At 39.3% G+C, this 27,887-nt stretch overlaps 2 protein-coding genes across 4 annotated transcripts in view; one reads left to right on the forward strand and one right to left on the reverse strand.

The window, feature by feature from the left end:
• The window catches only part of SLC1A7 (solute carrier family 1 member 7), a 45,587-nt gene extending 26,581 nt beyond the window's left edge, over positions 1-19,006 (reverse strand). For 2 of the 3 annotated variants that reach the window (XM_063297967.1, XM_063297966.1), the window contains exons 1-4: positions 18,020-19,006; positions 17,315-17,384; positions 16,388-16,467; positions 4,736-4,951 (exon numbers count right to left, since the gene is read on the reverse strand). In XM_063297967.1, the coding sequence (XP_063154037.1) occupies positions 4,736-4,951; positions 16,388-16,467; positions 17,315-17,371 (353 nt within the window). In that variant the 5' untranslated portion in view covers positions 17,372-17,384; positions 18,020-19,006. The remainder of the gene's footprint in view (positions 1-4,735; positions 4,952-16,387; positions 16,468-17,314; positions 17,385-18,019) is intronic. The other variant, XM_063297968.1, reaches the window with a different exon arrangement.
• A 2,966-nt stretch (positions 19,007-21,972) lies between these two features.
• The window catches only part of CPT2 (carnitine palmitoyltransferase 2), a 13,336-nt gene continuing 7,421 nt past the window's right edge, over positions 21,973-27,887 (forward strand). Inside the window, exons 1-3 of the mRNA XM_063297969.1 lie at positions 21,973-22,208; positions 26,026-26,106; positions 26,825-26,931. Of these exons, the coding sequence (XP_063154039.1) occupies positions 22,042-22,208; positions 26,026-26,106; positions 26,825-26,931 (355 nt within the window). The 5' untranslated portion in view covers positions 21,973-22,041. The remainder of the gene's footprint in view (positions 22,209-26,025; positions 26,107-26,824; positions 26,932-27,887) is intronic.

The raw sequence follows: 27,887 nt of genomic DNA on the forward strand, positions 1-27,887 counted from the left end.
GCACTTGACATCTAATAAATCCAAACAATTCATATCACCCATGAACCTGGCAGTGCATTTTCCCCACACTTCAAATTAAAAATTAAATTCGGAATCAGCATGTGATGAGAAAGACATTTTACCAGAAAAAAAGGTTGTAATTTGAGTGATGGAAAATGTGATTTTGTTGCAATAAATGTTTCATTTTTATGAAAGGTTTTTAGTTTCCCCCATATTATTGTTTAAAAGGATACATGCCTAGTACATGTATTTCCAATTGCCCCAAGAGATCTAAAATGATTCCCTTTCAATTGCCTTTTAAAGTTCCACGTAATCCTGACTCCTCCATACAATCAAATCATCTGGCATCCTAGATTCTATCCATGTACATTAGGAATTTCATTAATTAATTCCGTTTGTGATGTGATTTAGATGAAAGGTGCTACAGACATACAAAGGATTCCTTTGATGATTAAATGATAGATTAGCAGTTTATGATGGATAATTAATCTGGAGCAATTGTTGGGGCAGGCTGCATTCAGACTGAAGAGGAACTAGGTACGTGGGTCATGGCAATCTTTGGGGTTGTAACCTGGTGAACTGAAATGCAATTAGGATTACATGGAAGAAGAAACATCTGTCAGATAGTCAATAGGTGACCTAATATTAGAAAAGTTTTAGGATTCTAATATTTTATTTCTTCATTATTCTTTCTCTTTCAGGAATTAGGACTGCTCCTGTTAATACAAGTGAGTGGAACTCTTCCAATATATTTTAAATAGACTGCTGTTTACCATGGTAAATCATTCTTCAAGATTAGCTTTGTTGAAGTGACCAGAAGATAAGATGATATTTCACTAGAACAGCAGCTTAGGGTCACTTCAATTTTAATAGAGTACTGGTCCTCACAGACAATCTTGATACACCACTAAACAAATTAGCCTGTGTCTGGTGGCAATAGTTGTGTTGTGGGGGGAGATGCAGTTAGTTTGCACTGGAGCCCTTTTTTCCATTTTGTAGAAACAGCTGTGAGAAAAAAGCAGCTGGCATATAAAACTGAGCAGATATTTTTATTAGCTCCATCAGATTCTTGGAAAAACTGCAAACTCCTGAATTTGAAGTATCAGTGAACTGATACAGAAGGAACATGTGTAATGCTCGAAGCCTGGCTTATCAAGCATATAGGATTCAGGCTTCATGTGGGCATGTTCCTCATCCCCAAAGTGGCTGTGGAGAGCAGCAAACAGTGACAAAAGAGGATGGGACAGGCTGGCAGCTCTGTACAGCAATCAGTAGATTAAAGATGTTGCTTAGGACAAATTATAGTGCAGCAAGTAATGGCAGTCTAAGTTGGAAAACACCACTTTGGAAGTAGAACAGAAAAGCGGAGGGCTATAGCATCCATTCAAGACCTTTCAATAGGATTGGTGAAGCATTGCCCACCTTCAGAAGAGCCCTATGTCTACGGCAAGCCCATCTATTTCCTCTTAAATCCTCAGTTTGCCATTCTGATCACAAAATTCAATTCAGGGCAGCATGCTTTGTAATAAGACTGCATGCCATTGTTCTTAGATTTTCTGTTTCCAGTCATAAGATATGAAAAAATTCTACAGCTTCATTACATCTCTCTGTATCATTGGCCATGGAGATCATGGGCTACTGCTGCAATATATAACTACATTTGGATGCTAGTGAAGATATGTGGACATGTCCATGTCAGGTATCTATGTTCAACTATCTATTGCTGCTAATTAATATGAGAATAAGGGTGCATTCAGGGACATACAGTTAACAAACATGTCAACTGCATACATATTGTTCAAATGGCTCAGGACCATAAAAAAGGCTCACTTGCTGCTTAATTCTAATGGGGTCTAAAAAATCCAAGTTATATTTGCACATAGCTCTGCTTCCTGCTATAAACAGCTTTAAGTTTGATTTCCAGATCTGTGCAAACTGAACCAACAAACAACATTCTCACTGTCATCACTGAGAATTCAAAGTTTCTCTTACAGATAGAAATACATTTATGTTCAGTTTGTAATTTACTCTTAGTCTATAAGAGAGAGAAAGAGCCCAAAAACAAATGAACATGGAGAGCTAATTAAGGATCTACAGAATCTTTCATTATTTATTATTGAATTAACCTAATTTTATATGGGGGAAGAATAAAATACTGGTGAAGAGATCATAATTGAGTAGTAAAGCTGATGTTTCGCATGTACAAACTCTCAGCTTCAATTCCTAGCTCCTTCAGTTAAAAAGACTAAATAGCAGGTGATAGGAAATCCCTCTACCTGAGATTAGAGACCAGTTGGCATATGTAACTAGATATGCAAATAATCTGAACTATCAGGAAGAATTTGGGGACAAAAAATCGATTCACAAATGCAACCATCTTAATGTGCATTTGATTTAATGTGATTCCATTACTTAAAATATTGCTAGATAAGAGAAGATAATAAAATGGCTTTCTCTATACTAAACAGGAAGGAGCTGCTGACTCAGCTCAGCATACAAGAGGCAGCCTGCAATGTGTCATGCCTCTCTTTTAAGATATTTATAATTGGGCATTCTACTTCACAGGCATACAGTTCTTCAGGCTTCACATACAAGTATATATGAAGAATTATAACTTGTAATGAGAAAAAGAATTAGTCTTCCGTGAGTGAATGTACAAAAAAAAACTGTTCTAGGGGATCATAATAAAGAAATCTGGGGCAACAACAAGCAACACTTGTTAATTACTGCTGTGCTTAATAAACCATTTTGTTGGGGTTTGATGCATGCTTCAGTTTCCAATGGGCTCAGGCAGTTTTCTTTTTTGATGTAAAAAGTAATGCAAGAAAAATTTATGTGCTTTTCAGCAGGTAGTAGGACAGATTTTGATTGACAGATTTAAAGCAGAGGCATGACTATTCTTCACTCAGAGTGAAGCTTAGCCATCCATATAGGAATGACATACGGTTATGACTGTAGCAAACTACAGCAATCATTAATTGAAGACAGGGCATTTATACAGAGTGAACTATATCTAGAATAATGCATTTTAATATGATGTTAGGTCATTTCTATTCTTTTCTGTAAACTTACGCAACATTTCTTGCCACTGTTCCCTGTTTCTCCTTTGCTTCAACTCAATTTGTAGACTTTCTTCATTTCATAAAAACAATGGAGGATTTCAGAGATTATTTTTTAATCCTTAAAAGACAGGGGGTTCTCAAAGATCATCTAGTCCTATTCCCTGTACAATGCAGGATATGCAGTGTGGGATGCCAGTATCCAACCTCTTCTTAAATATTTCAGTCAAGATGAGCCCAATTCCTCATGAGACAATCTGTTCCACTGCTCAGCAGTTTCTACTATTAGGAAGTTTCTGCTAACATTTAGGAAAAGCTGGTTTCTGTCTACTGCTTCTAGCTTTGCCATTGGCACTAACAGGAAAACTCAGCCTGCCAGTCTTTGGACAATCACTGTCCTTCTTCCTCTTAACATTTCTCTTCTACAGACTAACATGCACAGCTTTTCAATTGCTTATCATATTATAAATTTATTTTCAAGCCCATATGTTCAGTTATTTAATAAAAGTCTACTTGATCCTTTGTCCTTATCTTAACCAAGCGCTGTACTAGCTTATCTCCTTCCTCAATCCACCCACTTACATTACCTTGGAGACTTAAAGAATTTCCAAACCAGAAAGGGGGTTTACTGATAGCAGCAGAACAAAAGGATAATAAAGAAAAAGACCCCTACAAGAGGGACGATATGCAACAGGGAGGAAGAGCTTGACTTTTTCAGAATTGGCTGCCATTGATGGAGGGAGACTAAAGGGTTTCAGGGAAGGTGTTCTCAGGCACCTCGATGTCCACAGCTATGTTGGGACTTCAGATTAGTCCTGTACAGTAGTAAATTTCACTGCCATGAATATGGCAATCAGATGAAGCATAGTCATCTGTATAGAAGTTCAGGTATAACTCTATCAGGTTTGATATCTGTTCGTCAGTTAAGATGGTGCTATGTTTTTCTCCTTCTACCACCTATGAGCAGTCTGGTTGCCCATATTACAAACCAGGTGATACTTGTAATTTTCTTCTAAGTGTATACATACATTGCATCAGTATTCAGGCCAAGCACTTATTCTTATCCATAGGCATCTATTACTTACTTTTAGCTATTAGGGCAAATGGTGGCCATGAAGCAAGAAAGGATAAATTCACACATGCTAAAATATTTTTCAGCTTAGTGGTTAGAAAAAGGGAGCTCCAGTCAACTTTCACTTGACCATGAAACTCACTAGGTGACTTTGGGCCAATAACTATCTCTCAGCCCAATCTTCCTCACAGAGTTACTTTTATGGGGATAAAGTGAGGGAATGAAATGCTATAAATAAATAATCTATATCAGTGTTTTTCAAACTTGGCAACTTTTAGATGTGTGGACTTAAGCTCTCAGAATTCCCTGGCCAGCACGCTGGCCGGGGAATTCTGTGGGTTGAAGTCCACACATCTTAAAGTTGCCAAATCTGAAAAACACTGATCTATATCTTTTTACTATGGCAAGCAGTTTCATGGCAGCAGCTATGTGTAGAGAGACACAACCTAGTAAGCTACTTAGGTTATTTCCAATGAATTCATTATTGACCCTCAGCATTCATGGATTTCAAAACATATCTTTTAAAATGCAATCACTCACCACAATATAATTGAATATGCAACATCTGACCCTTCAAAAAATCAGTAAGAATGAATGTTGTTACCGAATTAGGTCCAGCAATGCATCTGCAGAGCTCATGATTGGCTTCCTACTCTCCTCGGTATTTTCCTTCTGGGCTGCCCCACCAGGATGGATAATGGAGACCATAATGATTCCCACAATCACAGCCACAAATGTAGTCCAAAGGTAGTATGTGATTGTAATGATGCCTAATCGACTAGACGTTTTAGCATCGAGAGCTGCTAGTCCAGACATCAGGCTGTTGAAAGAAAACATAAAGTATGTCTTTTTTCCCCTCATACTTATTCAATTAGGTCTCTTACTATATCCAGTGAGACGGCAACGAATTCCTATCTAACCTTCTCTCTGAGCAAAGATGATCAAAAGAAGACTTGCTTTACAGTCTTCTTTTGCAGGAGACTATAGGAAGGAGCTGGCCAGGAAAGAGTTAGCAGAAAGCAGAAAGCCACATTTGAAACCTTCATAGAAGGTTCAACATTCACAATTTATGTGGTTGATCTATACACTGTATTCAGGTTTCAGGGTTTAGGTCAAGTAAGAAAATGCAACCACATTAACTCAGCTCTAAAGATATGTTTGTGTTGTGTATTTGACACAAGCAAGAAAGTACTCTAATTTGTTTTAAAACAGAACAATACATATATCTTTTTAGCCTCAATACAAACTGCCTACTTAATGAATGTCAGAAAGAAATCACTAAAGTCTAATTATCTTTAGTTCCAACAACTTTAAAATGCAGGCAACACCATAAACCACCCATTAACTGAGATCTAAGGTCATGCAAGCAAGCAAAATATGCATACAGATGGCAAGCCATAAATAATATCATTTGAAGCATCTTAATTTTATACCATTTATTCTGGTATGGAATTATTATCTGAGTAAACAAATGTATTAACCTCTCCCCACCCCACCCCCAGCTCTTTCTTCATTTTTCTTTTTCACTATCAGTTAAACATACAAAATGGGCTGATATGTATATAACTGAGGCCAGACTCCTTCCAAACAACACACATATACTCTGCATATATAGTACACATTACAGCACATCTAAGTAAAAGCATATTTTGCAACCATTAAGTACCTCTAAGGCCTGAGCCTGCTACCAAATAAAAAAAGCATTTTACAGCTATTTCATCTGCTTGATCTTTGCAGATTGATGTAAAAAAATGGAGGTGGTCATGGGAAAACATGGAAGAGTCGCATATGAAAGATAAGGACACTGTAATATTATGTGAATGAGGCAGAGCAATTGATTATAAAAGCCTCATGCTGAAGCATAATCCACATTATACATGAATTGTATTTTTTTTGCATATCTATAATTTTTACAGGCTTGGAAGGCTGTAAGAATCCAGGTCAGTCCAATATGATGATGTAGTTTTATAACATATACAGATTAGAATGATTGTGATGCTGGATTAATTTTTAGAAAATAATTGCTGGATTTCAAATTTAGGACTCTAAATTAGGCAAAATAATAAGACACCTGTGGCTGATCTTTGAGCCACGCCTGTACCAGGTTAAATCCTTAGATGGAATGAAAAGGGATCTCCAGTCCTTGCTAAGTACAGAGGGGATCTAGGCAGCATTAGGACTCTCTCAAAACCTCCTGAGAAGAAATAAGAAGTCCTCCAAAGTCTGTAAATCCAATAATACTGGATTTGTTGGATGTATCTCAAAAGGTTGAAAACTGATTATTTTTAACAGTAGGAATTTATACTGTACACATTATATGTGTTTTGTAAAAATTCCTGTTGCCCTTATAAAGGTTTTAGCCATACAGATTTTGGATTTTCTTTTTCCTGGCCAACATGATTATTGTTGGTTTTTAATTGATTAATTTTGTTTATCTTCTCATAGAAGTGGCATAACTCTTAGAGGCCTGCAAGAATAGCTTTCCAGTGAGGGATATTCAAAAGAACATCTAACTATCAAAAGACAATCTAGCTGTCTTTATCAGTATAAGTTGCAGCATGTCTGAGATGACACCAGGACTTCCAAAGCTTTCAACACAACACCCTATTAACAGTAGCCAAACTAACAATTATTATCAGTGGTTTCTTCTTCATAATGTAGTGACTGTCATTTGATGAAGTCATGCTGAAGTACAGCTTATCCTCTATCATAAAATAGTGAAAACCTTGTATCCTGAAAATTAGTAATTAGGCCATTTATACTTGTCAATTTCTAATCCTCCAGGTTTTGTTTGCAGATCATTGTAAGGAAAAAAAGGATTTCACTATAAATTAGCATATGCCCACTTTTCTAGAATCTTTATTCTTTAATATCAGATACTAGAAAATTAGCCATGATTACAGTTACATTATAACTTTTCAGATGTTGAGTATAATAGAGTGCTCTTTCCAGTAATGAGAAAATAATAGTTGATCCCTAAGAGAAGACAATGCTTATTGGTTATTTGTTAAAACCAATGCAATGGTTATTAAAAAAAACAAACATACAAATTGTTGCTTAATTCAATGCATTAAAAATAGCGGATTTACTGTTCAAATAAAACAGGCAAAAATAAGAGATCAAAAAGCTTCTTTTAGAAGAAAGTTTAGTTGGAGGGACAGAATGTTCCTAAAAACAGATAAATTAGTCACCATAATTCTTCCAAAAAGCAGTTTAGGGCATTTCAATTGCTGAGGACATATATCTGTTCTCCTATCCATGTTATAATCTAGCCTTCCAGTTTACAGAGAGAGAGAGAGAGAGAGAGAGAGAGAGAGAGAGAGAGATTATAAAGTAAGATTTAGTGTAAAGTAATGATTCTTGCTTCAAGTTAAGCCAAAAGGATAATCAGACTTGAGTACTATGGAAACTAGTTGCAGTGAAAACAAGCCATCCCCTTCCCCAAACTAATGACCTTCAGATGAAAATCCTACAATAATTCCAAGACAAATTGACCTTTATTCGGCATTAAAAAGTAATAGTTCTGTTTCTTCACAATTCCACATCCCTCACTTTCAACCAATTATAGAGCCTTGTTTATTGAACCGCTCATGCTAAAACTAGTTCAAAACTGATGCTCCAACATCCTCTTGTTAAGTCCTCTTGCAGTATCCTGTATTTATTGAATGTATACTTTATGAGCATAAACCATATTTAGTATTTTCAACTTCCTTTGATACTTAGTAGTCTTGTACTTCAAAACATACAATGTGCAGCTCAGATGTGGCTATTACTGCACAGGCATGCTGTTTCCTTTGTTATACATCACACAGTTAAACTATGGAATTTGCTGCCATTAGAAGTGGTGATAAGCCTCATTTTAAATAGTTTTAAGAGGTGATTAGACGAATTCAGGGATATAAAGGTTTAAAGGCCTGTGAGATTCCCAAATGCTGTGGTCAGCTGCTTCTGGGATTTTTTTTTAAATTACTGAGCCTAGCCTACAATCCTGGAATTTCCTGATGAACTTACATCAGGTACTTACTCTTTTCCAAGATCAGCTAGGCACTGTCACCTCTTACGATACATATTTTATACTGAACAAAAAAGATCCAGATGGCTTCTGGTGGGGGAGGGAATAGAAAGGCATGAGCTGAATCGGTTTATGGTCAGCCCCTTATGTTTCCCTTTTCCAGAGTTATTACATTTGAAGCTTCCACCATTCAGAAATTGAATAACTAAATCTAATTGCCAAAGATAGCAATTAAGTCTACCACATACAGAATTTACTTCTTACAATGGATACAATTTTCTACTCCAACACCACAATAAAGGAGAAATGAGCTACATTAAACTCTGAACTCAAGTGAAGGCTACTGCTCATGTTTTGCTTTTGTTTCAAGTATTTATTGAAAAGATGGAAATGGAGCTGAATTTTATAAAGACTTCTTAAAGATAGGTTCAATAGTTTGACCATGACAGCTAGCAAGAACCTTATTAAAATGGTGACAATACCTTTCTATTCCATGAGGCTAAATAAGGTGTTTGGAGCTTGGCAGATGTAAATAGCTTCAGTGCTAGTTTAGAAAATTTGCTAGAATTTTCTAGAGCAGCCATCATTAAGACAACATAGTTCAGGGTTCTCAACTGTTCCATTCTTTCTGAATAGTGGCAAGGAAACTAGCTGGAAGATTCACAAATCTGATATGTATATTGAACTTAGGTTTAAATCATCTGTGCTTATAGCTCCCTGCTTAGTTCACTGTCTCAGTTTCTGAATGGTGGAAGCTTCAAATGTAATAACTCTGGAAAAGGGAAACATAAGGGGCTGACCGTAAACCGATTCAGCTCATGCCTTTCTATTCCCTCCCCCACCAGAAGCCATCTGGATATTGCTTTGAAATGGATGGATTATAGATGGACCTATCAGAGGGGATTAGAGTGATTAGAAAGACATTAATCTTGTCAAGAAGTAATGGTCAAGCATTAACAACCAGCAGTTGCTACAACATACATGTCTGTTTCCATTCATTCACCTCTTGGTTATATTTTCATTGAATTTCACTTCATAGTAGCTTGCTATGGAAAAGCCCCTCCAAATAAATTGATCCCTTCTTTGTTAAAACAATGTTAGCAGTATTAGGTGTAGCCTGATTGTGGGTTGGCAGGACAAAAATACCAACTTCTGTGGTGTAACATAATTATCAGTTTAAAAATTGTCTCATAAATATAACTGGATATTGTAACACTGAACACTATACTGATATTTAGGAAACAAATACCTTATCAAAATTACAACACCAGCCTTGTTTCAGCAAACAAACAAAAGGTGCTTGAAAGCTTGGCTCTAAAAAGTGAAAAATAGAAATAAAACTAGGAAATGAATCAAATGCTCTACAACTGACTAGGTAACTCTACCCAGTTTGGCTCTTACTGCCTTCAACTTCTAGATTCTGTATTTTCTAAAATGGAAATTAGATCATTTTTGCTTTCCTTTATCCTAGAAATCTCTGGGATGTACTAAAGCAAATGTCAAGAATGACTACCAAAAACAAAGTAAACTCCTAGAAGGCTAAATTAACATAGAATGTTGTGCCAAAATAAATGCAGAAAAACATTTGAAAAAAGGTATGGATCCTGACCAACAATGGGAGGAGTCACAGAAAAGGCCACTTTAATACCTATACATGGGCAATGACAAATACATGGGAAATAGATGGGAAACAATCTATGAAGAAATTGGAATGATGGTCTCTGAAACTGGAATGTGGACACTGGAATATCCCTAGGCCTCTCATCCAGTTTGGAGGGACCTCTCTAGACGGGAAGCTGAAGCTGTTTCTTAAACACCAGGTTGTGATGAGCCATGACAGATCTTGTTATCAAGCAGCCCAAAAAAACCTGGAGTGCAATAGGGAAAATCAGCCAGAGGAGTCCAACTCTGAAAAGGCAGTTCCAATGACAACTTCATTTAGCACTGGCTCTGACCTGTCTGACAGAGCACTTATTTCAAGAGCTGAGTCATCTTTTTTCTGGCTCTGATAGTTTCTTGGCGACCCTGGAGTTTCTGGGCAGTCTGTTCTCTTGCTTCTGACTCCCAAGTTCTAAGCTCAAGGAAGCCACCCCACTTCAAAGTAGCCATTTGAAAAAGCAAAGCAAAAATATGCAGCCTGGACCTCTGCCAGCTAGTCTTCTGCTGAAGAGAAGGGGAAACAGGAGAATTCTTGTTCCACAGAGACCCTGATGGTCTTCTGAAAGTTGGTCAAAACGGAGCTCTTTCCGAGGGCTTTTAGTTACAGTAATTAGTTAAGAGACCCATAAAAGGATTAACTGTTATTGGCATGCTGCTGGTTTAATTTAATGATTTTTTTATGGTTTCACTACTTTGTGTTGTTGCATTGTGGATGTTTTTATTTCTGTACACCACCAAGAGTCACAATATTGTGCCAGTTTAAAAATCAAATGAATAAATAACTCAAACTCTTCATTTCAGTCTAGCTCCACTGACTATTTTGGAAGAATTGCAGAGATCTGCACACAGTTATTTATTGATTTTTTTAAAAAGCCAGATCAACCATGGCTGCACTGGTGTTTGCCTTCACTGCTTAGGACTTACTTCCTTTATTCTGCCACTCTGGCCACTATCTCAACATGCAACCATGGTTAGAGAAGTTAGGAAAAGCATCTGGCAGCAAAACTATTGCTATGGTATCATTATACCTTCAGAACATTTATATTCAAAGTAGTCCAGGCAGGCACCAGGAGTCAACACTGACTTGAAGGCACAAAATAAATAAATAAAGTTATGGTGAAAAGATGGCTTAAATGTTTCCTTTTTCCCTATAAACCATAGTGTCAGGGCAGCCTCGCCTCGAATAAAACACGGACTCACTTAGAGGGTCTAAGGATTTCCGGCTTTATTGAAACGGAATGCGTGCAGAGAAAAAGACGGGAATCCTTATGTGTTGACAGGGTGCCCTGTTTATACTTTGCTGGCGGACGTTGTGCTTCTCCACCCTCGAGCCATGACCGGATGGGTGCTTGGGACTGTGATGCGTCAGCTGATGGGCGATTCCGGCAATCTCCTTTGTCTCCCTGCCTTCATCCGGACCGGGTGCATGCCCTGGGGAAATGGGATGGCATTCCCCCGATCCTCTGATGGGTGTTGAGTCCGGTCCGAGGGGCGCTCCCCTTGTGTTGAAGATTCCTCTATGGATATGGGTACTTGAGGGATAAGTGAGTGCATCCCCTGGGGAAATGGGAAGGCGTTCCCCCTATCTCTTGATGGGTGCCCATTCTGGTCTAGGGGCTTTTCTATTATGTTTGTGATCCCCTCCTGGATATGGGTGCTTGGGGGATATGTGAGTGATTAAGGGATTACGCTTATCCCTTCCTCTTACCTAATGTGCATGTTCCCCGTTGTGATGCACAAATGCCTTGCAACGGGGAACATGACACATAGTCCCATACATAGCTTCCTAACAAATATATAGTTTTGGATCATTTTCCCCAGTAGACAAATGAATGAGCACTATATAATGTTTTTGACTCATTTGTTTAATTGGGTTCTCTTTATCTAGTTTTAGGACTTGTGTGGATAACAGATATGTGTGGATAACATGATCAATATTTATGCAGACATATTGAAAATTCAAAAGGGTTCACAAACTTTTAAGCACCACTGTATATAATGGAAAACATACAACAAGCAATGAATATAATGCTACAACTACAGCAGAAGTGAATTCATGTAGACATTTTAAGGTGGTTATTTTGTTGTTGTCTGATAATGCATGAACACCTTTGCCATTGTGCAGTTGTGAATAGTAGGCTGAGCTATTTCTCACAATTACAAAACTCCCACCGAATAAAACCTGACTGATGATCTGTCATCAATCCCAAACTCAAAGAAGAAAAGGAAATTGTGAAATATCACAAAATTTGTTCCACAGTTTTAAAGCCATTCCCAGAAATAAGAATTATAACAAAATTACAATGGAACACAGATCACTCAACTGTGCACCAAAATCACGACTAAAAAGTCATAGGAGGGTTCTGATGAAAAAAAATCAAAGAAAGATAAATTGGGGAGGGTATCATGCACTGTGGGGGTAAGCCAAACTTGAAAGAGCCTTTCTTAATGGACCAAAAGATATCTGAATTCTGCATTCAGCTTTGGGGAAAGATATCCTGCTCGTGGCAGTTTTGAGTATATGGCACTGTGCCAGATGGTATTGTCTGTTACAGGATAATGTTGGTCTAGCCCAGCATTTCTCAACCCTGGCAACTTTAAGATAGGTGGACTTCAGCTCCCAGAATTCCCCAGCAAGCCTATCCAGCCTATCCTGCCAAGGTTGAGAAATGCTAGGCTAGTCCCAGGTGATTATGCAATGAGCCCAAGTCTTAAAGCTCTGCACAGAAAAAGTGGAATTGCAAGATGCTGTTAAAAATGGACTTAAAATGCTCTCTAAAGAATCTCATGTGTTGCTCCAGGTGCTGACAGATGAGCCACTGCCCCATAAGAGCTGATAGCTTACCACTGAAAATTCCTAATACCAAATTGTGCCTTGAATATTTTTGTTTTTCTTTTAACTTGACACATTTAAAAACAGGATAAATAACCACAAAAAGGAGAAAAGAAAAAAGGGATTAATAAACGATAAAATATCAGTAAATAAACAGGGAGTTTCCAGTTGCCATACAAATTAAAGTTCAGTGTTTAATTAATTTGATTATATAGAACTGTGTACGTTGTATCGTTTTATAGAATACTAAAAATCTCTATAAGACTCTGTACAAAATGTTAATATCACCACTATTTATCATTATTCCAAGGATAAATACACATGCATAATAAAAAGAAAGAAGAGGAACCCCCCCCCCAATAAAAACGTTATTAGAAAACCACTTGATTTCAAATTCCCTTACATTGAACCCTGATTGATAATTGCAATCAACATGTTTATAAGCATTTAAAATGGTTTCTGATTACAGTCCCCACAACAATTATTTTCCCCTAAAACCATATTCTACATTTCTACTTTTGCCTTGTTGGGTGATGTATAACAATGGGGAACCATTTTTGCTTAAATTTGGTCAACCTTTTGTTGTGAATATATACCATTAATGTTGCCATTACTGCATATTCCCCAAGTTTGGTTTCCCAGTCTGATATCATAGGCAATGTCTCTCTTTTCCCCAATTCCCCAAAGCCCGGCATGCTGGCTAGGGAATCCTGGGAGTTCAAGTCCACACATCTTAAAGTTGCCAAGTTTGAAAAACACTGGCTTAGAGTATCTGTAGTGTCCCAGAACTGGGACACAGTTTTGGAACCAAAATGAATTATCTCTAATAATGTGCTATCTGCCTTAAGACTGTCTGTTCGCCTCAATATATTCTCCTTGTATATTTGTAAGTAAAACAAATGACAAAATCTCAGTTAGTCAAGAACCAAAGCAAAGCAGCTGAAAAATACTGTTTCTGGAACTTCTCACCAGTGGATCTTGGGAATGCAAATTTATAAATGCTGAGATTCAGAATATGTTAGGATAATAACTGTACACACATTTGTATGCAATAGAAACAGTAACATCTCCCACTGAAATATGTGTTGTGTCTACTATCACAATCCTAGAAAGGCCTATCAAAAAGCAAGTCCCACTGAACTCAGTCAGACTTATTCCTAGTAAAGTGGGTATAAAACTAAAATCACAGAGGAACGTCAACAGAGATGTGCCAGTCCTTAACAACAGGATCGGAACTTTGGACCTGAGCTCTAAAACAGCCTAAATGTACAAATCTAAACATATTGGTTTAAAAATCAATGATTTTTTTAAAAATCTGGTTTAAAAATGTTAATCTCTTTTTGTACAAATCCTTTAAAAAGAGATTAATTTTTGTTTGATTAAAAAAAATAGCTACAACTTTAGGTACTTGCTGCCACAAGCAGAGTGAGTGTGAAATATGAGTTGGGAGACAGGGAATGATACCTTTTAGCATAGAAAGCCACCCAAAGTCTTATGGAGTTGGTGGCCTCTAAATCAAATGAATAAAGAAAGAAGCAAGCAGGCAGGGTTTCTAATTTAAAAAACAAAGCGTAGGAGAGAGATGCTGGAATATCATTCCAACCAATGCAGAGGAACGGAAGAATGGGGAAAAAAGAAAAACGGATTTCCTGAGGTTGCAGAGCAGCTGAACCTTTTTCTGCTAATGGTGTTCCAGCAGTGGTTTGCAGCTGGCAGTGTGGCTGACATATAAAAAACAGATGCGAGGTATACATTTCATGCAGAAAATCTCCATATAAATAAATGCCTGCCTGCATGAATATATGTACTGAACAATATTTCTAGATGATCCCAGTTATGAAGGACTCTGGGTGGTGTATAATAAAAATTTAAAATTGGTATACTGTAGTAGTGGTAATGAGAGAGAGAGAGAGAGAGAGAGAGAGAGAGAGAGAGAGATGTCCCCTATTATCTCAGTCTGAAGACACTTTGAAAAAGGATACTTTTCACTTGCTTACAAAAACCAGGGGCTGTATGCATCTCTGTAGGGATGGAATTCCACAAGTGAGGACTACTATTAAGATGACCTTCCATCTTGTCCAAGCTCCATGAAGCTCAAGGAAGGGAGACTCTCAGCAGGCTCTCTTTAGGCAACCATACCAGACAGACAGATTCCATCCTGGCAAAGCACTGTCTGATACACCCCAGTGTTCTACCATGTAATGCTTTAAACCACTAACCCAGTGTCGTACCATGTAGAGCCTTAACCACCAAGACTCTTGACTTGGGCTCAGAAGCCTATTGGTAATCATGGAATAGGTGTTATTTAGATTGGCGGGATGGCCCTGCCAGTAATCTTGCTGCTGCATTTTGAATCAACTGCAGCTTCTGGGTTGTCTTCAAACGTGGCCCCATGCAGAGTGTGTTGCCATAGTCTGGCTGTGTCATGAAAAAGGCATGAGTTTCCATTGCCAGGACAAATAAAAAAGACTAGTTGGAGGTAGAAGCAGAAGAATCCAACTTTTAATCATCAAAATCTTAGCCGATTATCTTGGTGTAAAGAATTAATACCCTGATACAACTTGTTAGAAATTGGTGGGCTGCTTCCATATCAAGTGACTTTTTAAACAGAACCGTAACACTAATAAGAAACATACATTCAAACAATTAAATAATGAATGAAACACAGCTGCAACTACTGTACTTTCATAAAAAAATAGTATAGAATTCAAGACAATTACTGTATAGGGGACTCATCTAAAGTACTTCCTCCAAGAGTTAGTTCCATTAGACATTTTGTTTCATTTAAAAATATAAAGAGAACTATTCCTATAAAGCAAGCATTTCATAATAATGAGGGACAAACGTTACATAATGTGGAATCATACGTGGAAGAGCATTATTTTTGAAAGTTATTAATCACTAAATAAAATCCATTTAGATTCACTCATTAGGAAAAAAGGTAATACAAATCTAGGATTCATTTGGGCTCATGGAAACTGAGGGAGTGAATAGAGTTCTCTGTGGCATGAATGTAAGCGCATGTGATCTGGACTCATGCCCTTTCTGGCTCCTTTGGGCAGTGGGGGTGAGTGGGAGTGACTGGATCTTAGAAGTGGTCAATGCTTCTTTGAGGAAGGCTGTGACGCCACCTGCCTTAAAAGAGGTGGCAACGTGTCCTCTCTTGATGCAGCCTTGCTGAAGAACTATTGCCATCTCCAGCCTCTCCTTCTTGTGAAGGTTCAGCTACAGAGGATCCTTATGAAGCAGATTATCTACACCCATTTCAGTCTGGATTCAGACATAGGCAAGGGATGGAAACAGCACTGGCTGCTCAGGTGGTACACCTAGCTGGCCTTCTTGGAGGCTGCATGTAGTCTGTGGCTTGTCCACTACTGATATAATCATATATGTTAACTTAAACCCTTCAGCTCAATGAATTGTAGCTAAAAGATATCTCTACTTAATGCATCAATTGTAAATGAAGCCAATGAGATAAGTACACATTTATGAGCAAATGCACATTTTTTTTAAAAAAAAGAAGTCACTTTAATAATGAACGGTTGAGAGCAAAGAATTAGTGCAGGGGAAAAGAGGCACAAAGTTTTCCCTATATCACCTCCTTCCCATACTTAGGTTTCTACCAGTGTATATTGTCTGGCCTAAACAAGCAAGCTAGTAACTGTTTCTGCCAAAACTATTATTTTGTATGAATCACCTGAAAACAAAAATGCTTGTACAAAAAGCAGTTGAACTGATATGGGCTAACCTACCTTGAAACAACCAGAGGCAGAATCAACATTTTCAACATTCTCATCAATAACTCTCCAGGAAATTGGAAATAACTAATTTCCTAAGAAAATAAAGAAATGGGTCAATTTTTTTTAAAGCATTTGCCACAGAATAGTAATATGCCGTGATCTCTATATTATTACTCTCTTCTTTATTACCACAGCGTAAGAAACAATGGATGGAGTGATGAGAAGATGAACACATGTTGAGGCTATTAATAATTGGCTTGCTTTGAAATGGTGATTTTAATACTCACTGTGTTGTCAGATGAATATTAAGTTTAGTATAAAAAACTATGAATCTGGGAAAGAATTTAGCTTAGGAGTTGTTAGGAAAAAAACTGACCACCAGACTTATCTTGCATATCTCTGTTAAAACAAACAGAATCAATATAATGCATCAGAGGGCATCAGAACCTTAAAGTAACTACAGTTCTGTATGTCAAAAACTCAGAAGGGATGAAGGAAGCAAGTGTGAAGTTCATAGTTTGGGTACTATAGAAGAGTCTTACATTCCTAGTTTTTCTTGGTGGTGGGACATACAGCAGAAGCCGGTGAAGAACATAAATTATGAACACATCCATAAGAGGGGGCCTGGTCATTCGGATACCTTGGCCACAGATTATTTAAGGTTTTATAGGTCAAAGCCCCCAGTATCCAAGAAGCCTCATCTCTGTGTCTAGGTTTTCACAGTGTTAACCTCCCAAGTTATCTCCCCATTTCACATATCAACTTGGATGCAATTAGATCACTAGCTATACCAGCTAAATAGATGGCAAACCAGAAGAATCTGTATGCTGTCATACTGTCTGCTTCCCAGATGTGTACTTTCAGATTTTGCCATGCTATACAATTCCCGTACGATGTGAATGGACTCATGATAGATAATTGTGACTCTATTTCACTCACAATAGGTGGAGCAAATTCATATTTCTCATCTTCAGCCAGCATCTTTGGGGCAAACATTGCACAACATTTTCTTGTTTTTTTTAAAAAAAAGATAAAATTCCTATTACTTCAAAAAATAGTTAAGAAACCATTTCTATCAAGCTTGTCCAGCATGAATTGTACACTGTAGAAGGGGGCAAGGTGGGAGGAAGTGCATGGATACTATAGAGAGATGCTCAGGTTGCTCTAAAACATCCTTTCTAAAATGATGTCATTGCTAACAAAAAGAAACGTTAATTCTGGAGAGCTTTCCCCACAAATGTATTAGGATCAACAAAACTAATTCAAAGTAAATGGTTTATGGAGTATGTTATATATTATAAAAGAACATACATTAGCTTTCACTGGGAATAAGGTACTCAAACATACCAGGAATTTACAACAATGCAGGTTTTTTTTTAATATTAAGCTTCTTGTCTGTTCCATTTGAACAGCTTCAGTGTCTAACATTTTATGCATACATATAATTTTGCAATGGCTCTTGCAGTTGTGATGATCTTATCAACCATTAAAAAATCTAGAAGACAGCTGTAGTTTCAGAACAAGAGGTCTTGTTTTGCAATATATATGTTTAGCAAAATGTCCCACAGACCAACTCCTATTTTATTTTATTTATTTTATTTTCCTTTGTTCCTCAGTGATGCTACACCTGCTTGTATCACTGACCTGCTGAGAAAGGCGCCTCGTCCTCAGGAAGAATCCAAGGAGACATCCCACTATGACAGACAATACTGAGAGAATGAGTAAACCATTCCTTTTACAAACATCCTTGATCCGACCTAGCATTGCTTCCAAAGTCACTGCCATGGTGTCCTCAGTGATCTCCAGAGGGGAATCAACATCCCATAGAAACAGAGTTCTTCCCAGCCTGTCCCATTAGAATAGCAGGCACAGATTAGATGAAAGCATTTCTGGTGCTGCTCAGCTGACCTGCAAAGTCGCTCTACTGCCTGTAGCCACCAAGCATGTATTTCCAAATTAATACCCTCAATCCTATTAGTGACTACATCAATACAAACCACAAGGAAGATTAAGAATTCTGGAAAATGAGAGCAGAGCAGAATAGTATTTTTGAAACCAGTGATCTTGGAGCAAAGGAATACCCAGTATGAAAGGAAGGTAATATAATTGTGCATTATTAAGCTGTGATAACAAAGGGTCCTTAATAATGGAGGTATAAGAGGAATACAATCCATACAGTAAATATCTTGTGTTTTCATTCAAAGCGAATAAGTGAATAGCACTAGTTTATCACAAGACTAAACTTTAAATAATGGTGGCTTACTTTTCACTGTTAGCAATTTTAAAAAGTCTGGAAATTTTGGAAGCAGTGGAAAAAAGTTTTCTCCCCGTCAACATCTTTTTCAGGGAAAGCTGATTTTTTTTTCCAGATAATTGAAATATATGCAATGGTATGTTTTAACTTTATAAAATGTATTATGTATAACTTGCTTTGCTTGTAAATGTATGTTTGATATATGAAATTGAAAAAATATAGTTTATTCAGTTTACTGATTGACTTTATTTTCTGTTGCAAAAGGAGCCTCAAATGGCTGAACTTGCATCTCTTTATTCTCATCTGTTAAGAAGAAGCAGACAGCTAAAAATTGCAGTTGAAAACAAAAGAAACCATCAACATTGTAGCAAAATGAAACATTTTCTCCTGCAGTGTATCAAGTACAAAAAAAACTTTTTAAAAAGGATGGGATAAAGACTCAGCATACACATTTTGCCACACAAAATGTTACCTAATTGGACTCATTTTCTGAATATTAAGTGCTATCCTTCAGCAGTTCTACCACTTCTGAAGGTTCACTTGTATTGAGATAAAATGTTCTGCTCTGTTATAAACTGGATTATTTCTTGATTTTGGTGTAATTCCAAATACAGACTTTTTTAAAAAGCACCTTAGCCATGTTATTTATTTATTTATTTAATTCAACTTTGGTGTCACCCAAGTCCAGACTGACCCTGGGCAGCTCACAAAATATAAAACAAAACACAAATAAAATAAAATACATAAAAATCCACTAAAGGAATTAAACAAATTAAACAAAATGGCAAACCCAGACAACTAACATCAGAGCATATGCAGCATATGACAAACAGATCTAATAAGGGGTTCCATCCATTCTACACCAAGGCCAGGGGTAGAACAGCCAGATCTTTCCTTTTTTGACTTTAAAATAAAACATTTGGATTACAACATATTTCCCTTTTGCCCCAGTTTTCCAATTTGGGGGTGGACCTTGAAGAGGGGGAAACATCTTTTTCCTGAATGTTTGTGGGTGTTTTTTTTCCCCAGACATACACATCTTGATTCACTATTGGTTTTATTTTGACAAGTAGACAAGTCATAAATGCATGATTAGATAATTATTTACAAATTGTAAAAATACGTTGCAGTCAAATATTTTGCAAACTATAAAAAGAATCTAATTTCTCAATACACTCTAAAATTTAAAAAAGGTTAGGATGCTACAACTGAAAGCAGGAATGGATATAGTACAAAATACCAGAAGATCCCAAGCATTATCATTTATATGATGTGATCATGAAAGGCGTCTTAAAGGTGATGGCTGTGATTATGCTTATATTGATTAATTATTTTTAGTGATTATTTAGAAAGTTAATCAACCAGAACAAGAGCAGGAGAAGAAACTGTAATGCTCAGTAAAAAGCTTAAGACAAGAGGCAAAACAAATAAGTGGATAAAACCACAATAAAATGACCTGGAAAAAGAGCAGCATTTATTGAAATGTACATCTACAGACATTAGAGCAGGTGGCGGGAACTAGCTGTTCTTGGCTGGTCTCAGAATGCTCAGCAGAGTTGGATCTTATTGTTACTTGGACAGGGAACTACCGGCTGATCCTAGAACTGTAATCTAGACTAGGAAATAACAGCAACAGCAGCAACAATAACAACCTGGTAAAAGGTTTGTGGCTTGCTACCCAAAAACAACATGGATGTGACCATGTAATCAACATGCCTAGAAGTTGTTTTTAGGGAGTCTTTACTTTTATATGCATGAACGGCTGTTCTGCATGCTACCTTCTTCACAGATGAGGCATAACCAGATCCTGATAGATTCTGTCCCAATGTGTTTGAGAAAAAAACTCACCAAATAATTGTTTAGTTGCCTATGCAACTCTTGGGGCAGGAAACATTACATAACACATTTTTAAAAGCATGGTTCCCATACAAGGATTTAAACTGGCTGCAAAGCCCTATTTTTATATAATGTTTACACAGATTTTCAGAGACATATTTATGGGTGCTTGGAGGTTGCATGCAGCCTATGGGTTGTCCACTACTGATATAATCATATATGTTAACTGATATTCTTCAGCTCAATGAATTGCAGGGCGGTTTTGCACTCACTGTAAATGCATAGAAGCAGTTGCATTAAAAGTGAGTTTATCACTTCAAACATGCCAGCAAACAAAGCTATACATTTATATAGCAAGAACTGAGTATTATGTACATTGCTTGAAGTCCAAAAGGAGTGAAGTGTGAATGCTCTTAAAAACACATGTAAACTATAACACTCACTTACAGAACGCTGAACAGTTATACAGATGTCCAATATATATATGCAGTACAACACTCAACGTAATCAAAATCAAGAATATTTAAATGACTTTTACAGCAATCCTCTGCAGGTCTACTCAGACTACAACCTCTTTTAAAAGGTTTCATTTAAGTGAAGCTGAATGCAATGTAACTTACTCCTAGAAAAGAGTCAACAGGATTGCGACATAAAGGTTATCATCCTATATTTACTTTCGTGGAAGTAACTCCTGTTGAACTCCACAAAAAAATCATGCTTTTTCTGGCCCAGAGAAAAAGGGAGAAACTTGGTTTCCTCAGGGATTAAGCAGGCATTAAGAAAAGGGAAGAAGGCTTCGGCAGGAAAATTAAATAAGGAATACAAAAAGGAAAAAAACCTCTCCCGCACCCCCATCGAGAAAGAAGCGCTAGTTATTGTCCTCTTGTGCTTTCTCGGTGGTTGATGGGTAATTTAGTTTTCCTATAGGGTGCTGCGAGCAAAATCGCGAGCCGTCCGCGGTTCAAGCGATTCCGTCACGAAGAAAGGCAGAATCTACCTCGCGGTTCCCTTAATTACCAAAGAGCCCGCCCTTTTATCAAACTCTGCAGCTCAGGCTACGCTGCATCCCACCTGCCAGCTTTTGTCTCAGAAGAAACTGGGAAACGTCTTCAGCTTCGGTTTCTCCCCACCCACCAGTTAAACCAGCGTCTCCTGTTTGGCACCCTGCAGGTGCGTTGGCCTGTCTCCTGAAGGGCGCCCCAGGTTGGAGAACGCCCTCCCCCTTCTGCGCCTGGCTTGTACACTTTGTGGAAACGTGGGTGGGCGCTGTTACTTCGGAGAGACTGGCTAGCTTATAGCGTAGAGCGAGCGCGTTCGGCTATCCCATCTTGAGTGTTCAGTTCGGGGTCCAGACTGCTATGCAAACTTATGGTTGAGTTAGCAGAGCGCTGTGCCACGAAAATGACCTGAAACTAGCAACGCGTACCCTCCCTCGGCTACTAAACCGTTCAGAGTGCGCGACCTACGGACGGAGCCTTCCCACTTCTTCCGATCTGAAGTAACTCCTCCCAGGGGCGGACACCGGCGGGTGGCTCTCTCCTTTTCCGCGATCGGGAGGAAACGTGTCCAGACCGCCATGGTGACCGGGGCGCTGCTATTCTCTTCCTTCTCCCACTTCCGGAGGGCTTGGCTCCCGCCTGTCCTCACCGGGCCGCGAAGAAGCTACAGCCAAGACGATGCGCTCTCCCAATACTTGCACCGCAGCCTCGTCCCCACTATGCATTACCAGAAGAGCCTGCCCCGGTAAGGAAGTGCCTCCTCGGGAGACGGGGGTGAAAGAGCTGTGCTTGCTCTCTGGTCCCCGGAACTGCTCCGGTGGCCCTTCGGCCTGGAACCCTCCAGCTTTGCTTGTTTGGTTTGTTTCGTTTCCTTCGACTGCGCTTCTGAAGTGGCCTCTGGTCCTTGCGTCCAATTCCCTACCCTCCTTCAAACAGGAAGCTAGGTACAAGTCAGTGTGCCTCTCCTTCACTCGCTAGGTTTGGGGAAGCTGCAAAATTAGCTCGTATTTTAAGCCGCACAGGGAAGCTTCCTATATCCACTCAGAATTCCTTAGAAAGGATCATACAGGTTCATTCTTCCTACAGCACTTGACACAAACTCTACAAAGAGCACATAATTTGTTCCAGACCATAATTGGTCTCTATAAGGAAGCAGGCTAGTCGTGTGGTCCTTAAGAGTTTCATGCTGGAGAAGTTAAGGTGCAGTGACGGATGGGTTTCTTGCTGTGGGGGTCTGGGAGCATTGGCCAATTGCCTTCTTAAGGTGAGCTTGGAGAGGAGGCAAGTTTCAGCAAATGGGTTTAGCCATCATCTGAACTTCATCTGTGGGGTAAGTGGGGCTTTTTGCTCCTGCTCTATCAGGAAGCCCCCACCCACCCTGAGGTTCACCCTATAGCCTGATCTGTTGGGTGGAGTGAAGACTGCCCTCCACTGCCCGGGGGCAGCCTCTGTCACCCCAGCTGATGGATCAGGCAGTGTTTGGGAGTTCCCAATAAAGTAGGAGAGTCCCTGCTGTGATCCACTGCAGAGCTTGATTCATGGGTGCAGGTTGCTGGATAGGGGTGATCTGCCTATCAGTTGGGTCTCACTCTGCAGGGCAGTGCAGAAAAAAATGTCATTAGGCAAGTTGCTGTGTGGGGTGGTATAGCTGCCTTTACCCTCCCTCCCACACAACCAGCTGAAATCAGCCAATAAGATCCCAGTCCTGCTGAGTCGTCATCACGATCCCTGCCAAAGTGCAACACATCATACAAGGTTTGCATTGGGAGATGGAAAACACCACTTTCACATTGTATCAATGGCGCTGCGGGTTAAACCGCTAAGCTGCCGATCGGAAGGTCGGCGGTTCGAAACCGCGCGGCGGGGTGAGCTCCCGTTGCTAGTCCCAGCTCCTGCTCACCTAGCAGTTCGAAAACATGCAAATGTGAGTAGATCAATAGGTACCGCTTCGGCGGGAAGGTAACGGCGTTCCGTGTCGTCATGCTGGCCACATGACCCGGAAGTGTCTATGACAACGCCGGCTCTAAGGCTTAGAAACGGAGATGAGCACCGCCCCCTAGAGTCGGACACGACTGGACTTTACGTCAAGGGAAACCTTTACCTTTACCTAAGACAGATGATAGAGATATAGAGATCTGCACACTCTGTGAAGATGAAAGGTCTCCTGTGCAAGCACCAAGTCATGTCTGACCCTTTGGGGGGACGCCTCTTTCCCAATGTTTTCTTGGCAGACTATAGCGGGGTGGTTTGCCATTGCCTTCCCCAGTTGTCACCTTCCCCAGCAAGCTGGGTGCTCATTTTACCGATCTCGGAAGGAGTCGACCTGAGCCGGCTACCTGAGAGAGAATCCAGCTTCCACTGGGATCGAACTCGGATCGTGGGGAGAGTTTTGGCTGCAATACTGCCGCCTACCACTCTGCGCCACACGAGGTTGTCTCTATACAAGGCACGCTCTATACATGTATACTATACAGTATAAGCCTTCGAACAGAACATAGCTTGCACTGAAATTAGTCAATGCATGTTTCTTCTGTATTCAAGAATAAATGGAAAACTGCATCTACATCATTTTTGCACAGGGATGTTCAGTTATCTTGTGGTATTTGGATACCTGATAGGTTGCCAGGGACTCAAAGCTGCATAGGATGCTAGTTCATCAGAGGCGGTGGACATGTTCTGAGTATTCAGGTGAGAGCTGGTTGTCCTCATGATGCAGCTTGGACCTAGATATATAAATTTGGTTCTTCTTGTTCAGTCATAGCAAATCCCAATGAGTTTGCTGCAATGGTTAATCTGAGGCAGCAGTGCTAAAGTTTTTTTTGACATACAGTACAGTATGTATAATGTGCGGCCTCAGAACAAAAGATTTTAACTTGCCTTAATAGCTGGATTGAGCTGACACTGGCATATTATCTGAACTCAAAAGAGGGCAGGAACCAATATTATTTCTGCACAAGCAGCTCTGGAGATGCTGAGAAAAAGTATGAATCTCTTGTTTAATTCAACTCCAGATTAAAAGAATGTTCAGTTGGTTTGCTCACAAGAGTATTTAAGGTGAAATGTGAGTTGCGGTATTCTAAGTTACAGCATGACAAGAGTTGTGTTAGGAGCTCAAAATGAGAAAGGGAGAAAGCAAGAGCTTGCATTGCAGTTGGTAATGAAAGAAGACCAGGATAAAATATGGTATGTAGGTGAAAGGGTAGTGCTAAAAGCAGGACATGATTCTCATCATTGCTATTCATACTTAAATATGTATATATTGTTTAATCTTTTGTGCCTTCAAGTCAGTTTTTGACTCCTGGTGACTGCCTGGACTAGTCCCTGCAGTTTTCTTGGCAAGGTTTTTCAGAAGTGGTTTGCCATTGCCTCCTCCTTAGGGCTGAGGGTGACTGGCCCAAGGTCACCCAGCTGGCTTTGTGCCTAAGGCAGGACTAGAACTCATGGTCTTCCGGTTTCTAGCCTGTTATCTTAACTGCTAGACCAAACTGGCTCTCTATGTATCTACTTAATTACTACTTAATGCCCTTGTACCTATTTCACTGATATAGTTTCTTGACTTTATGCATTGTTCATTTCTAAATTGAGAGCCAGTTTGGTGTAGTGGTTGAGGCACCAGGCTAGAAACCGGAGACCATGAATTCTAGTCCTACCCTAGGTAGGAAGCCAGCTGGGTGACCTTGGGCCAGTCACTCTCTCTCAGCCCTAGGATAGAGGCAATGGCAAACCACTTCTGAAAATTTTGCCAAGAAAATTGCAGGGGCTAGTCCAGGCAGTCACCAGGAGTCAATACTGACTTGAAGGGACAAATTTCTAAATCAGCTTACCTAAGATCATTCCATTAAGGTCAAAGTGCACTATTTAGTCATCTAAATAACAGTGAAATCAACAGAGCATACTTTGGACTATGCCCAATATATTTTTACTGTTCCTGCTCAATGAGTTACCTACATGTAAGTTCATGTGGCAAAAAAAATAGAGATCATCTGATATACCTTAAGTATTAATTGAAATGTTGGTCCTGAAACATTTGAGCCAGTTGTGTATTATTCAGTTTCATTTCCTGTCTCCCATTTTCCATTCCCCAGTTGTCAATATGCAACAGTAGGCATATTGTTCTTGCTCAGTTACCATGCTAAATGCTCATTGGTTTATTTGTGGGGTTGGGGTTTGTTTATGCTTTGTACTTCTGCAGACCTGTTGGTACTGTTGTTTTACGTCTTGGGGGCATTTTTCCCATGTAAGAATTGCTTTATTATAAGTTCCGGTTAGTAGACTCTCTCCTTAACTTTGTTTCAGAATTAGTTTGCTCATTTCAGAGTAGCTGAATACTTGATAAAAAAAATGTATTTGCTTAAATTTTAGCTAAAGGTTAATCTGCCTGAGAGGATTATTAATATACTATGCATAAATATAAATATAGTAAGTCTTATGAGCTGCTTTTGGGCTCGTATTTAACTTAAAATCTTCTTGACCATTTAATCTGTCAAAAGTTTTTTTTTTTTGAGAGTATGATAACATGTTTTAAACTCACAGGCTCCATATTTTATTTCTTTTGTTATTAGTTTGCCCATTCCAAAACTTGAAGATACAATTAGAAGATACCTGATTGCTCAGAAACCTCTTTTGGATGAAGATCAATTCAGGTAGGAACAAGGTTCCATCTCTCTGATATCCTGTCAGGTCCCTTTCTCAGCCTGGTTGCCTTGAAGATGTGCTGCCCTACAGGTCCCATTCTCCTGGCTACTGGTTGGGCTGGCTGAGACTCATGGGAGTAGTGATCTGACCAGTCTCAGGAAAACCTGCCAGGTAGCACTGACAGAAAACTTCTCTTCCCTTTCCACTTCAGAACGAAGAGTTAACTCAAATGCATATCTGCATAAATACTGCAATGTGGAATTAATGACACCTTTTAATTCTTAGCTAGGAACTTCAAAGGGACAAGGTGGGGAAGGGAATGGGGTCAGCCCCACTGGGTAGACCATACCAGGAAATCAACTCCACGAAGGCTAAAACCACAATTTCTGAGATTGGCTATAATAACAGAATCTTGCAAGTCTGCTTGTGCTGTTCCTCCTCCTCCTCCTCCTCCTTCAGTGAATTAGGGAGGCATCCGGCTAAGCCTTTTCCAAACGTCATCTCGTGGTTCTGGACTTTAAAGATGCTTCAGCCCCTTTTGTCTAGGTAATAGTTCTTTGCATATCTTGGTCAAGGTCATCTTCCGTACTCTCTACAATGGTCAGGTCACATCAGGGTAGCACAGCACTATTATCCAGCAGCATACTTCACATTTTCACCCAAAGTATTGTATATATCAGAGATACACTAAAGTTCTTTCTCCTCTTATTTCTTTTTTAAATATAGGAAAACCGAACAACTTGCTGGCAATTTTGGGAATGGCATTGGTAGAGAATTGCATGATCAGTTGGTTGCAAAAGACAAGCAAAACAAACATACTAGTTACATTTCAGGTAGGAAAATAATTGTGAAATGTTGCTTACATTCTTGATGTCTTTTCCTCAAACTGCTCAATTAAAAATCAGTTCTAATCTGGCGCATGTCAGAGGATGGATCTTCGTTTTCATTAACTTGTGCTGAAGCCGCGGGTCTGGGACTGATTTTGGTGCTTGTTTGCATCTTTGAACAGTTAACATTTCATTTCAAGGTGTGCATGGAATGGAGAGTATGCTTCCTTTCAAACCAGGAACAAACCTTTGTGCTCCAGAAGTTTTGTTGAACCATTTCAGTTCAGCAGAAGCAACAACTGGAAGGTTTTGGTTGTTCCAGGTTTCAGACAAAACTAAATCTGGAGGGATCCTGGAGTGATTTTGTGCTGGGACTAGGACAAGGCCAGTACACATTACCTCCTGTCTCCACTCCTCCGCTTAGCAGCTCACAGCACGGCATACCCTCCTGGCATGCCCCCCTCAGTCTTCAAAGTGCCTTCCCATCCCTCCCTCCACTCACTGCATGGCCTATCTCATTGCTTACCCACTCTGCTAGTCTTCTCAGTGTCTTTCCTCTCCTCAAGGATGTCTGCTGATGTCCTTGGCTGTTTTTCACTCTTACCTCCCCTAACCACTTCTGCCCAGAATGACTGCATTTATAGCCCAGACACAACATTCAAAACATTTGTATCAGTTTGGGCTATTAGAAACCATCTGCTCCATGCATGGAATTTGTTTGGACAATTTTATTTGGTTCAGAGCTGAATGTGTGTAACCACAAAGGGCTGGGTTGCAATCCTGCACCCCCAGAATAATTTCCAAGAGGACCTATAGGGTACATTAGATTTCCTCTTCTAGTTCTAGAGAATGGAAAAGAATACAGTGGATTGGTAGAACAAGCATCTCTTTCCCATATAGAAGGTCCCAGGTTCAACTTTTGGCATCTCTAGGAGGAAAGCAGGGTGACCTAATTTACCAAG

This window comes from Candoia aspera, chromosome 3 (genome assembly GCF_035149785.1).
Source record: "Candoia aspera isolate rCanAsp1 chromosome 3, rCanAsp1.hap2, whole genome shotgun sequence".
Lineage (NCBI taxonomy): Eukaryota > Metazoa > Chordata > Lepidosauria > Squamata > Boidae > Candoia > Candoia aspera.